We start from the raw sequence: 13,798 nt of genomic DNA on the forward strand, positions 1-13,798 counted from the left end.
GAACTGATGCTGTTTATCTGTGTGGTGGTGTGGTTGGCACGCCACACACACACACACACACACACATACACACAAATACCTTCACTCATAAACACACAAACAAACCAATACCTTCACTCATACATACACACACACACACACACACACACAAACATACAAATATCTTCACACACACACACACACACACACACACACACACACACACAAACATACAATACCTTCACTCATACACACACACACACCTACACATCCATACACACACATACACACTAGAGGTGTGAATCTTCAATGGCCTTACGATTCAATTCGATTACAGTGCAAAGGGTAACGAAAACGATTTTTGTTCAGAAATACAAGCGCGCACCCATACACACACATACACACACAAAATGTTCTTTATATGTTCCTATGTTGTGACAAAACAATATTATAATTAGTTGTCCTCACAGAGAGATGTGTGGTTTTCGGGAAGCCCTTTTTGGTTGCATTCAGTGTGACCAATTGAATTACGACCCTAGTTGTGTTTGTGACCAGCATGGGAACTGGCTGTACTTGCAGAAGGTTCGATCAAAGTTGCGAGTGCGAGTAGAGAGGTGATACTTGAGAGGGTGTGTGAGAAGGTGTGCCTGGATGCTGATAGAGTTGGCAGCCCTTACACTGCAGAGCCCACACGCAGCATACCAGACAGGGAGCAGAACTAAAATGACACACCCACAAATATGCACCCTGTGGCATCTCAGAGAAGAGAAGAAAAGAAAAGGTTAGGATTAGCCCTTTGTAACGGAGTCATCACCCCGATGGACAGTCATACGCGAAAGGCGGAGATGATTAAACACACGAGGACACAGTTCTTCTTTAGAGCTGTGTCTCAGTTATTTTGGGTTATAACATTGATCTTCATTAGGATTTCTTATCAGAATCAGATAAAAGAGTCTTTCTGTGAACTTGTAACATTGTTGGTAACATTACTGCCACTACTACTTATATTCCTACTACTACTACTACTACTACTACTGCTGCTACTACTACTACTACTACCACTACTACTACTACTACTACTACTACTAATAATAATAATATAAATAATAATAATACAATATTGACAAATAAAATCATAATCATAATATTAAATGACCATCAGCAGCACCTTTACTGAAACACCTGCACATGTTATGTAATGTTATGTGTGTGTTATGTTATGTGTGTGTTATGTTTAGGTGTGTGTTATGTAATGTTATGTGTGTGTTATGTTATGTGTGTGTTATGTTTAGGTGTGCCGTGAGATAGCGTGCTGAGCAGCCATGCGTTGTGTTGTTTGTGCAGAATCATGTGGAGTTCCCAGGGAAGTGGAGGAGAGCAGCTGGGTCAGGTGACTGCCCGCATGGAGACCAGCCCACCCATGGGTACCACCAGCATCTCCGTCTCCCAGCAACAGCCACCCAAGAAGTTTGCCCCCGTCGTGGCCCCCAAGCCCAAGTTTAACCCCTACAAACCGCCAGGAGAGGGGGGACACAATGAAGGTATGGCTGAGTCAATGATCCCTCCCAACACACACACACACACACACACACACACACACGCACACACGCACACACACGCACTGACACACACACACTGACACACACTGACACACACACACTGACACACACACACACACTGACACACACACACACACATGCAGTAGCTCATAGTATTTACTAATCAAAGCCCATTCAAAAACATCAACAGCTGTCTATGTTAAAAAAGGTCAAGGGTTAAATGCATGGAATCACATGGAAATATGCAAGCCCGTGACTAGATCAGTACAGTAAAGTGATCGTATGTGTGCTGTCTTTGCACTGACATCGCTCATGAACTTTGATTCCAGTTCATTACACATAATACTATATGTATACATATATGTCATGCTATGATGATTTATCTGCATCCACTAATTTGCATGAACTAATACTAATGCATCCAATGCATGTTATATGTAGTTAACAGTACATGACACAGAATCAGTAATTATGTGTATGAAATTACAGAGGGTGAGAGAGGGGGATGTTCGTGAATCTCTCTGTAATTCTTGCCAGAACGAGAAATCTGGAGGCTGTCTTATTTATTATCCACTGATGACTTTTAAAAGAGAATAATGCCGTCAACACCAAGTGCCTCATTTTGAACCCTGCAGACACCACACTTGCACTGGTCCTGGGGATAAGATGGAGCAGGTCTCACTGATCTAAAACCACTGGAATAATCCCTACCACCACAGGCCATAGATTATTCACTGCAGAATGCATGTTCTGCATGTTCTGCAGTCATCTGCAGAAAATTCAAACTGACAGCAGCCAATAACGGCTGAAAACATCACACTCAACCGATGTAAGGATAATACATACCAGTCTCTTGAAAGAGAGCCCCCCCCCCCCCCCCATGTCGCGTAATTAAGTGCATTGCATTGCATTAAGAGCGCGTTGCCTCTTTGTATGAAATAGATAATAATAAATAAAGTTTGATTTGATTTGATCTGAGAGCCACTAACCCTGGAGTCTGGCCCAGGTCTGGCCCGAGCCTGTTTCAGTGACAGCGGAGAGGTGGTCTCTCTCGCCATATACGAGCCATACAGTCACAGCCTGTGTTGTTTTTATTGCACTAATGTAAAGGAATTTCATATATATAACTTGAAGCGGCCCCATGAGTCCCCTCACCCCCCGCTTTGAGTGCTGTATGTGCAGCCCTGTGTGGGAAGCCGTAGAGGGGGGCCGGTGGGGGCTGGGGGCGGGGGGGCTGGGATCTGTGGTCTGGGGGCTGGAGTAAGGGTGGGGGTGGGGGGTGATAAAGCCATTGGAGGAACTGGCGCGGTGCCAGGGTCGGGGTTCATGTAATGACCACGTTCACTGGAGGTTTGGAAGGGCACATTCCGTCCAGGCAGCATGGCCCCAGTATCAAACTGCAGCCTGTGATGGGCCTGGCCCGTGCCAAGAATATGTCAACTGTGTGTGTGTGTGTGTGTGTGTGTGTGTGTGTGTGTGTGTGTGTGTGTGTGTGTGTGTGTGAATATGTGAGTGAGTCTGTATATTTGAATGTGTGAGTGTGGGAGCTGTAAGTGTGTGTGTGTGTGTGTATATGTGGGGGGATGAAAGTGTGCGTGTTTATTTGTGTGTGTGTGGGTGGGTGTAAGTGTGTAGATGTAGGAGGAATGTAAGTTCATGTGTGTGTGTATGTGTAGGGAGAATGGGGGGAATGTAGTGTGTGTGTGTGTGTGTGTGTGTGTGTGTGTGTGTGTGCGCACGCGTGTGTGTGCTGTGTGTGTATGCGTAGGGAGAATGGGGGAAATGTAGTGTGTGTGTGTGTGTGTGTATGCGTAGGGAGAATGGGGGAAATGTAGTGTGTGTGTGTGTGTGTGTGTGTGTATGCGTAGGGAGAATGGGGGAAATGTAGTGTGTGTGTGTGTGTGTGCGTGTGTGGCAGGCTCCTTTCTTTGTGCCTGTGTCCCTGTCTTTGTCACTCTCTTGTCCCCCCTTTCTTCCTCTCTGATAATAATTCATTGCAATGAGGGGAACTGATTAGACTGAATAACAGTGGGCTGAACTATTGACAGAACACGGCCCCCTTTCTACCAAGCACAACACAACACACAAGCCATTTAAAGGTTTTTCTTTTTGTCTATCATTCATAACTTTAGTGTTTATTTTTCATGTGGCAGCAAGACTTTGTTATTCCAAGCCGTGGTTCGTTTATTTTTTTACATTTCACTTCTTCAGTTTAGAGGCCATTTCATGTAACCTTGTCTACGTGATTCTTTGTCGGAAATTATTTATGATTTTCCTTGACTTGAATACAGTTAATTCCTTACTTGCGTAGTTTTATTTTTTTTATTAAGATTACAAATTCAAATGAAAGATGGTTTTGGTGGTGTGGTGAACTGTCATCATTTTCAACTATATTTATTTGAAGGACCTCTCCTGTTGATCAAGACCAGTCTCATTGGCGCCGTCAGGTTGTGCGCGAGGCTTAATATGTTTCACGACAGACATCTCTGACTTTGATTGTGCTCAAGTCTGTTCAGGAGAGGCATCTACACTACCCAGTTCAAGGACTTCCTGTAGTATATCCTAGGAAATGAATTGCACCGAAGTGTTCCTGTTATTCATTAAAAAAACTGAAATTTACATTAGAATATTGTCTTCAGACAAGCCTTTTTTCTACATTCCAAAACTGGAAATTGAAGGCATTGATCCAAGGCAACTTTGTTATTTGGTCACCCAGCCTGGAAGTGAACTATAAATATTTAGTTCATAATAGTCATCATTAGAACATAGTGTTCCATAAAGAATTATGTTTACAGCCAACAGCAGCTCATCCGTCATCTTTCCACTATAACCAAAGTCGAACACTGTTTATGGTGTCAGACACCCACAATGCCATGCGACTGGGATCACTGTAGTCAAATACTACCTATTTAGATGAGGAAACTGCTTATCCATCAAGTTAATCCTTGGAGATTTTGTTACAGTGTTTTCACCACCTTGCACTCATTTGCATCCTGTGTGTTTTTTTTTTTTTTGCCACAGCTTCAAAAACACAGTTTCTGTTCCCGGTTTGCACTTTGTCGCTTTGTTAATTTCTTCTCTAAAGGGTGTTATTAGGAATTTGTTTCTGTAATAAAAGTGTACTTTTTTTTCTCGCTAATTGGCTGATAAAAGCTCTGTTAGATACTGGTTGCCATAGCTACTGTGCAGGCTCCTTCGACCCTAAAAAGCCTGCTGATTAGAAATATGACTTAAACTTTATCTCTCTGTTAAAAATGGTATTAATTAAGCCATTCTATTTTTGTATATTTCAGAGAGTTAAAAGATAAGTTGAGGGCTTTAAGTTGTGTGTGTGTGTGTGTGTGTGTGTGTGTGTGCCTGTAGCAGTTGGATTGCTTTGATGGTGGGTGTGAGGAGAAAGACGCTGAGTCTTTGTTCATGGTGGAGACTCATGAAAAGACGGGGTAGATTTAAGTAAAACCTTGGCATGGTGCGGAGTGGAGAGCGGAGCGGGGAGCGTTGTGCTATCGCACTGAACGGGGCAGGAGGGGCGGGAGGGGCAGAGGGGTGGAGGGTAGAGGGGTGGAGGGTAGAGAGGCAGGAGGGGCAGGAGGGGTGGAGAGGTGGAGGGTAGAGGGGTGGACTTTCTCACATTAGATCCACTCTGAGCCTGAACACACACCCCCCACAGCGGGAGACACCAGCGCTCGTCTCTTCTCACACACACACTCTCTCTCTCTCTCTCTCACACACACACACACACACACACACACACACACACACACACACACACACACACACACACACACACACACACAGAGACACACACACACACACACACACACACACACACACACACAGACAGCAGCTTACCAACTTTCTGCTCACACTCATGCTCCTTCCCAGACAATCCACTCACGTTTACACACACACACACACACACACACACACACACACACACACACACACACACATATGCACAGACATACACATACACACACACACAGACACACACACAAACACACACACACACACACACACACACACACACACACACACACACACACACAGGAGAAGATTGTTGAGAGTTCAGCCTGTAACTTGCTCAGCTGGGAGGTTTAAAAGCAGTTTGAGTTTCATCACTTTTCATCACTGCAGGAGGACGCTGCTGCATGCATGAGAATTATAATGACTATATTTCACTGTTTTTTTGGGACAGTACTTATCTTATCAGTCGAACCCTAAACACATGGCATATGTTTTTTTGTAAGCAGATTAGATCAGAACATCCTATGTTGAAATAATGGCAATTGAATATCCCGCTGAATAGCCTGTTTCCATTGCAAGAGATAACTTTTGTGATCCCAAGGTCATGGGTCAGTCATAAGGAGTACTGCTAACATAAATGGCTTCCTTTTGCTCTGGCTGGCTTCAGAAAGACTTAAGTGTGAGCACGACACATGTCGACGTGGTCCAGTCTGGTGTTGTGCCCTGGTGAGACTCGGTGTGATTCAGATTCTCAGCCTTGTTTTATTTTCCTTCTTTTTTTTTTCCCCTGAGAAGTTTACTGTCTGCCCTGGCTGACTACCAGAGTCTCGGTGATAAAGCAGAACAAAAGAGGCGGAGGTGTGTGTTTGTTTCATCTGAAACTAATGTAAGTCAGAGAATGCGGAGAGACAGAGGAAGAGAGAGAGAGAGCGCGAGAGAGAGAGAGAGAGAGGGAAAGAGAGGGAGAGAGGGAGAGAGGGAGTGGGAAAGAGAGAGAGATGGAGGGAGAGAGAGAGATTGAGGGAGAGAGAGAGAGAGATGAAGGGCTGCATCTCTCCGTCCATCAGAGGAGAGGCAGTCTAATGCTTGCTGGCAGAGGCCACCGCTCTGATGCATTGCAGGTGTAAAGACTCAGATTTATGTGTCAACACTGTGTGAAGCTGCGGATGGTGGGGGGGGCGGCTGGGTACCGGGGGGGGGGGGGGGGGGGCATGGCTGTTTTTCTTGCTCAGGCTCACTCGCTTACTCGCTGTGAGCTCATGCGAGCGAGACGCAGGATTTGTTTTGGTCTCACTCAGAACAACGCTGCGACTCGAACAGGTGCTCGTAAACAAAGGCTTCTGCTATGAAGCATGTGTTATGCTTCACTTCCTGAAGTCGAGGCTTTTGGATCCCCCCCTTTTTTCTTTAGTCTACATTCTTTTGTGGGATATTCTTTGATATCACAGATTCACAGATGGAAATAAAAACAATGTTTTTTAAGCTTGGGAAGCTCATGTTCAGGAAAGATTACAGAGGTTGCGTACGTTGTTTATACCTTGTTGTGATTTGTTTGGCAGATCATTAACCATTGTCCTCCACTCGTAAATACATTTCAAGGAAGCTTGTAGGATAAATGTTCCTGGTCATTGAAGTTCACTCTTCTGTGCAAATAAACCTCGCACTCCAAGCACTTTGAACTCAGCTTAACCCTACCTTTCTATCAGAGGATTGCCACTTCCCAGCAGTGCCTCATAGCTTTTGGACCCCCCTCATACGGCCTTAACCTCACTTTCGTAATACCGTTTTGCCCTACTGGAACCCCCCCCCCCACCCACACACACACACACACACACACACACACACACACACACACACACACACACACACACACACACACACACACACACACCAGTGAGGTGTCTGAAATACTGCTGCTGTCAGTGCATGGTGTCAAGGGTATCCCTAGAGAGCTATAGGAGGTGACTTGGCTGTAGTCAAGGCCACTGTTGTCTATAATAGAACATGTTGGTATGGTACAGATATGTATGTACAGAGTGTGGGTGTACTTAGTAAAGTATTTCCCATCTTTTATGGGGGAAAACAATAGTAGTATATGATATGGGAATGTGCTGTGAAAGTAATTGTCAGTGATAGAAGTGAAGAAGAATTTGTGGCTTTAAAGGCGTACTTGAGATGATTGTTAACACCCCCCCCCCACACACACAACCCCCGAGTCTTTCAACTCCTTGTTGACAGTGACACACTGGAACAGGCGGGATCCTATAGTGTAGACAGAAACCGATACTGTCCATTGTACGCGGTTTGTCGCCATACCAGGGTCAGATGGTTATCCAGCGGTTCTGGGCCATACCAGGGTTAGACCTGTTACTGAATCAGCTGCTGAAACGATGGCATACACACACATAGATACAATAGATATGCAGCACACATGAGCTTTTCCCTGAAACCATTCAGTTACTTACTTACTCAGACATTTTTCATCTATTCTTGAATGAATATGAAAGGCGCTATACAAATAAAGATTTGTATTATTATTATTATTATGTCTGGTCTAGGGCATTGATACATTGAGTCCCCATGTTGCATGTATGGAAAGCATGTTTGCATCCCTCAGAAATGACTGTGGAAGTTGATTAAATTGAATTAGTTAAATTGCATGTAGCACTACACCAGCGTTTGATCCAAAATCTAATTTACAATGAAACTGAGATGTAAGATTTAAGTGCAGTTCTTGTAAGCCGTTTCTCCTGAGTTATGCGGTTTCACGTTTAACAATGTTCAAATTTCAATCCCATTCACACTCATAAGTGTTTTTGTCTTCATGGGTCTCGGGTCTTAGGCCTGAGTCTGGCCATGTGACTTAACTCTGGAACATTCTCTGACCCCTTTACTGTGCAAGTACATCGTTGCTGAAGGTCAACTAATAATACTCATAATTATGATAATAATAGTGACGATAAGGAAAGTCATTGTGTCTTTACTGGACAGCCATTTTCACCTGAGTTAAAACGCACAATAAAGAAAGCCTAATGAATATTTGGTTATTCATTTCAATAATCGATGGATTATTCGACTATCAAAATAGTAATTCATTGCAACCTTAGTGTGTGGATGGGACCACATACGCCAGTCTATCCAGTGGTGACATGAGAAGTCCTGTTTAACGTGTGTGTGTGTGTGTGTGTGTGTGTGTGTGTGTTTGTGTGTGTGTGTGTGTGTGTGGTGTGAATGGATAAGTATGGGTGTGTGTATAATAGTGAATACAAAGTATAATAGTGACCATTGTTAACGATTGTTTATCAAAAACACTTGATTTCCATTGAGGGTTAGGACTTTGACAGGCTCACCTGAATTGACCGAGCCTGCATTGAGGCTTGCATCCTTCTATATTTCGATGCAGCACAGGATAAGGCTTACTAATTATAAACATCACATGGCTGGTTTCTGTGCTCGTCATGGCAACATCCGCCTAATTACAGGGGGATTCTGTTCTGCATTTGCATATTTTTATGGATGGCAGTTGAATGAATCTGTTCTGATGAAAGTCCAGGGCCACATCGGGTAGTTTCACACTGTGATTTGCATGAGATGATCATTGAGTCACCATCAGAGATGTGGTATTGGAAGCCAGTCATGATAACCCGAGCTTTATGTAACACTCTGTGTTTTTTTTCAGCATTCGCTTTAACCCCCCACCCCCCTTTTTATATGCAGTTGCTTACAGGATGCAATTGATTGGAAGCAGCATGACATTGCTCCACTTCTCAGTGCCTAGATTGCATAATGGACGCCCTGTGTTGGAGCGCTGCTACTTCAAAGTGCTCTTCTTCTGTGTTCACTTCTGGAATATAATTGCCTTGACAAGGAAGGGGTTTATTTTTTCATTCATTATAACATCAGGTAATCTCCGAGGTACTACCTGTTAAGCATGGGTGCCTCGCAAAGAGTTTTGGACAGTTTTCTCTGAACACCTCAAACAATGAATCTCATTCTTATGACATGTAAGCTCATTGGCCCAGCTAGTTGAATACAGGTGTTTGAGGTTTTTTATTTTCTGTAGTTCCTATTTTCTATCCAACCGTGTGTGTGTGTGTGTGTGTGTGGGGGGGGGGGGGGGGATGTGCCGCTATGTATATCTTTGTGTGTGTCTGTATCTTTTTGTGTCTGTGATGGCGTATTTGTCTGCATCTATATGTCTGTGTCTACATGTGAGTATGTGTGTGTGAGTGTGTGTGTGTGTGTCTGTCTTTAGTGTGTGTGTGCATACCAGTACATTTTGTACTCTGCGCCTGCTCTTTCCTGAACATCGTCTCAGTTTCTTGTCGGATGTTGGGCTCTCAAGGTTTTGTCTCTGAACAGGAAGTATTCCAGCGTTTGCAGGCCGGCCTCCTCGGGGCCCTGTGGTTAGCGCCACGTGTCTGAGAAGCAGCGCACCACCACAAGAACACATAACACAGAAAAATACCCCAACCTGATACCCACCTGCCCCCTTGCGCCTTCGCTCTTACCCCCTCTGAGGCATATTACTCAGCCGTCACCACAGAATAACATGCATTGCATAACGCGCCCTTTTCACGCTTCTCCTTTCCTCGCTGTGTGGTGTGGCTCGTGTGTGAAGCATCCCCAGGGAGCCCCTGCTGAAACTGTTATCTCTCACCCCCTGCACTCATGGGAGACTGACTGAAGTCATCCGGCACATCCGCAGCGGTTTTTAATAACAAAAATAACGATGAAGAAACAAATACTTCACTGTATGTTGCATATATGGAAAGCACATCGGTATCCCTTCAGAAATAACTGTGGAAGTTGATTAAATCAAATTAGTTAAATTGCATGTGGCACCAAACCAACATTTGATCTTAATTTACAATGAAACTGAGATGTAAGATTTAGGTGCAGTTCTTGTAAGCCGTTTCTCCTTAGTTATGCGGTTTCACGTTTAAAAATGTTCAAATTTCAATCCCATTCACACTCATTATAAGTGTTTTTGTCTTCATGGGTCTCGGGTCTTTGGCCTGAGTCTGGCCATGTGACTTAACTCTGGAACATTCTCTGACCCCTTAACTGTGCAAGTACATCGTTGCTGAAGGTCAACTAATAATACTCATAATTATGATAATAATAGTGACGATAAGGAAAGTCATTGTGTCTTCACTGGACAGCCATTTTCACCTGAGTTAAAACGCACAATAAAGAAAGCCTTGTACTGAATGAGGTTCATTAGAGCTGCATTACAGGGGATAAGTACGGCTCCACCACAAGCTAATTGACTTTGTATTAGTGGAGATAAGGGGATGTGTCAATTATCAGAGGAAGGGTACTTTTCATTGAGAGGAGAACATAATGGGAGATAAAGCAAATAAGGGATGATTTTAAAGGACGTCTGAAGAGAGTGATGGTGGCAGGGCTGTTTTTTCCTGTTCTTTCTTTCTTTCCAGCCAAGTGGTGGGATTCACAAACCGAATGAATGACTTCCTTCAAGAAGGTGGAGTTGGATTGACTTTTTTGCCGGAACAAAAGCTTGAGGTGCAGAGAGGAGAAGCGATTTATTCGACATTGCTTTAATATCTTAATAGTGCGCTTGTGTAATTTGTGGCTGTATTAGAGAATCACAGACAGCATCACAACCTCTATGTCGGCACTACGCCAAATTTGGCCACATTTTTAGACATGGAGAGCGGGAAGTTGTCTGAACGGTAGCTCTTGTATCTAAAGCAAACCAAAACAGATGTGCGGAAGCATCTGCTCAGACCAGAACTACCTCATTTCAGCCGTTTAATACATCTGATATAGCCAGGATACATAAGAACTTATTTTCGCAGTGTGTCACAGTAGCACTTGATTTCGATTTCACTTCCCATGTTTCTTACTGGAAAGCTTTCACCACAGCCGATTTTGCTAGACAGTGAGAAACACTAACTAACTTGCAAAACTGTACAGTAGCTTTCAAAATAAGCAGGAGTGCAGTTGAAACATAGTGGTTTTATATTTGTATTCCATATTGATTTGCATTAGGATATTCTTTTTGTTTTTATTTATGTAAATCACATTGAATTGCCTCTTTGTATGAAATGTGCTATATAAATAAACTTGCCTTGCCTTGCACCATGTAACTGTTAGAGCAATGGTGTCCTGTGAGTGTGGTCTGTACCATCTACTCAGCTACAGATGAGGAGAGAGATATGGGAAAGTCACACCAGTTTGTGTGAAAAGTGTTATCAGCGGAAGATAAGCAAGTGTCATTAACTGACATCTTTTATGAATCTCTCCTTAACAGTCCCACCAATAGGCTTCTGTGCTATGACATAGCTAAGCGACCTCCTGTCATAAATTACACATTCATGTCGTAGTTGTATGTGGAGTTTAGCAGTTTTTGAGAGGGGAAGTGGACACAGATGACCTTTCAGCACGCACCTTTCTGCAGCTCTTCAGATCATCTTCTCCTTCCTCTTTCATAGTCTTTAAAATGTAACAGAGTGCTTCCTTGATCCACTGAGTGCAGTAATCTCATGACTGGCGTTCCTACCGGTGTGAGCTACACATTGAACTTTCTGATATCAGAAAGGCCACTGACAAATATGCTTGAGTGTGTGTGTGTGTGTGTGTGTGAGATAGTGGCAGAGAAAGTGTGGAAGAATATGTGTTCATTTTAGGAGAGTGTGTATTTGTGAGGTAAGAGTGTGTTTTGCTTTGTGTGGAAGTGTGGAAACAAAACAGAGTGAAGGCAAATAAGCTGTAGCTGTACCCCCCTCTCTTTCTCTCTCCCTCCCTCCCTCCCTCTTTCCCCTCTCTGGCTGTGCTACATGCATTCCTCCACCGGGCTTGTGAAGCTAATTGAGAACAGCCCTTCCTTCAGAAAACCTTAGAACAAGACAGTGACTCTTTGGCCTAAGCGTTACCAAGACCAAGCACTACGAAGTATGCACTTGCGTAAAAGGTACACATACTTTTCAGATTTTCGAAACAGGCCATTTTTTGGACAGCCTCCAACTAGAATGACACGCCTCGGGGCCTTGTGGTTAGCACAACGTGTCTGAGAAGCGGCGCACCACCACAAGTGCACAGTGCACAGAAAAATTTCCCAGCCTGATACCCACCTGCCCCCTTGTGTCTCCGCTCTTCTCTGAGGCATATTACTCAGCCGTCAGCACAGAATAACATGCACTGCAAAGTACACATGCCTTTCCACAGAAGCACACGTCGGGGGTATTCGTCAAATGATCTTCTTAGTGCAAATACTAGAATGACCAATAACATATAGTGCTGTTCATCTACAAAAAGTACAAGAAGTCCAAACTAGCTTGAGGCCCGTAGCTCAGTGTTTGGTTATGATTGCAGGGCATGTGTGAACTTTGATCTAAAATGTTTTGAGTGTCTACAAATGTTCTAGTAATGAAGGTACAGTGGATCAGTCAGAGACAGATTCAGTTCGAGTGAAGAGTGGTGTTTTTGTTGTTCACATAATAGGGAAAAGATTTCGACTATCTCTTTAGTAAATTGAATAATATAACAGTGGCAGTGAGCAAGTGATAGTCTTTCACAACATTCCCCTTGATGTATCCTCTACTTTGGAAGGCCATATGTGCACAGCCAAACAGGAAACACGCTTAGGGGAATAGCTATCCTACATTCAAACATCCAAATGCAGTTGGGATTTAGGACGTTAAGTTTATACTTTAGATTTATTGCTTGTTTATTTGGATTAAGGATTTGTTTATCACCAAACTGTGATTTTGAAAAGGAGCACCTTTACAATTCAACTTTTTGTTGTGTGTATTTTCTTTGTAAAGAGAAAGAAAAGGACTGAGTATCTGTTGTAATGAGGCCTCACCAAACACTCAGACAGTTTGTGTTTTGTTTGCTCTTCCCGAAAGTTACCAGGATTTCACCCTCTCCCGGGTTTATTTCATGTTTGGGTCGGCTTCGTAATCCAAAAACTCATTTTAGGATATTTAATCTCTGCTGTCTTATCTGCCCTTCTGCAATTGTCTCTGTGCTATTAAGAGGATTACAGGACGCGGTGGCCACTTGAAAACTTTCAGGAGCAGTAAATTGCTTCGCTGTGATAAACAATATCCGATGAGATGCGGCCAAATAATTTTGATTTCGATGAACCAGTGTGTACATTTTTTGTTTTGATTAAGATAGCTTGTGTTGTCATGAAGTGCATTTTGTTTTTGTTTACATCCGAGTTATTCTTAGTGGCATAGCGCTCTGCTGTTGACTGGGTGGCACCCTAGTGTGCAATGGATGCAAAGCTTTGATGAAATGATGACGAAAGGATAAAATACCCACAGTGCTTCTTTCGGGCTGCATTTATATAGTCTAACATAATTGAAAACATTCACTCGTGGTGATGCAATTTGGGTCACGTAATGGTACCATATGAAATGCCTTTTTTGGGTAAGCTTTAGTAATATTTGTGTCAGTGGACAGCTTCATATTTTTTGTGGACTTTGTGTGTCTTCCCTGACACATTCTGGGCTCTCTGGTACTTGTCATACGTGAAT

At 43.4% G+C, this 13,798-nt stretch overlaps 1 protein-coding gene across 6 annotated transcripts in view; it reads left to right on the forward strand.

Annotated features, from left to right (window-relative positions):
* The window catches only part of LOC105895221 (LIM domain containing preferred translocation partner in lipoma), a 174,011-nt gene that overhangs the window by 53,675 nt on the left and 106,538 nt on the right, over positions 1-13,798 (forward strand). For all 6 annotated transcript variants that reach the window (XM_031574613.2, XM_031574610.2, XM_031574612.2 and 3 more), the window contains one exon: positions 1,324-1,520. In XM_031574613.2, coding sequence (XP_031430473.1) covers positions 1,328-1,520 — 193 coding nt within the window. In that variant the 5' untranslated portion in view covers positions 1,324-1,327. The remainder of the gene's footprint in view (positions 1-1,323; positions 1,521-13,798) is intronic.

The sequence above is a fragment of the Clupea harengus genome, chromosome 10 (assembly GCF_900700415.2).
Source record: "Clupea harengus chromosome 10, Ch_v2.0.2, whole genome shotgun sequence".
Lineage (NCBI taxonomy): Eukaryota > Metazoa > Chordata > Actinopteri > Clupeiformes > Clupeidae > Clupea > Clupea harengus.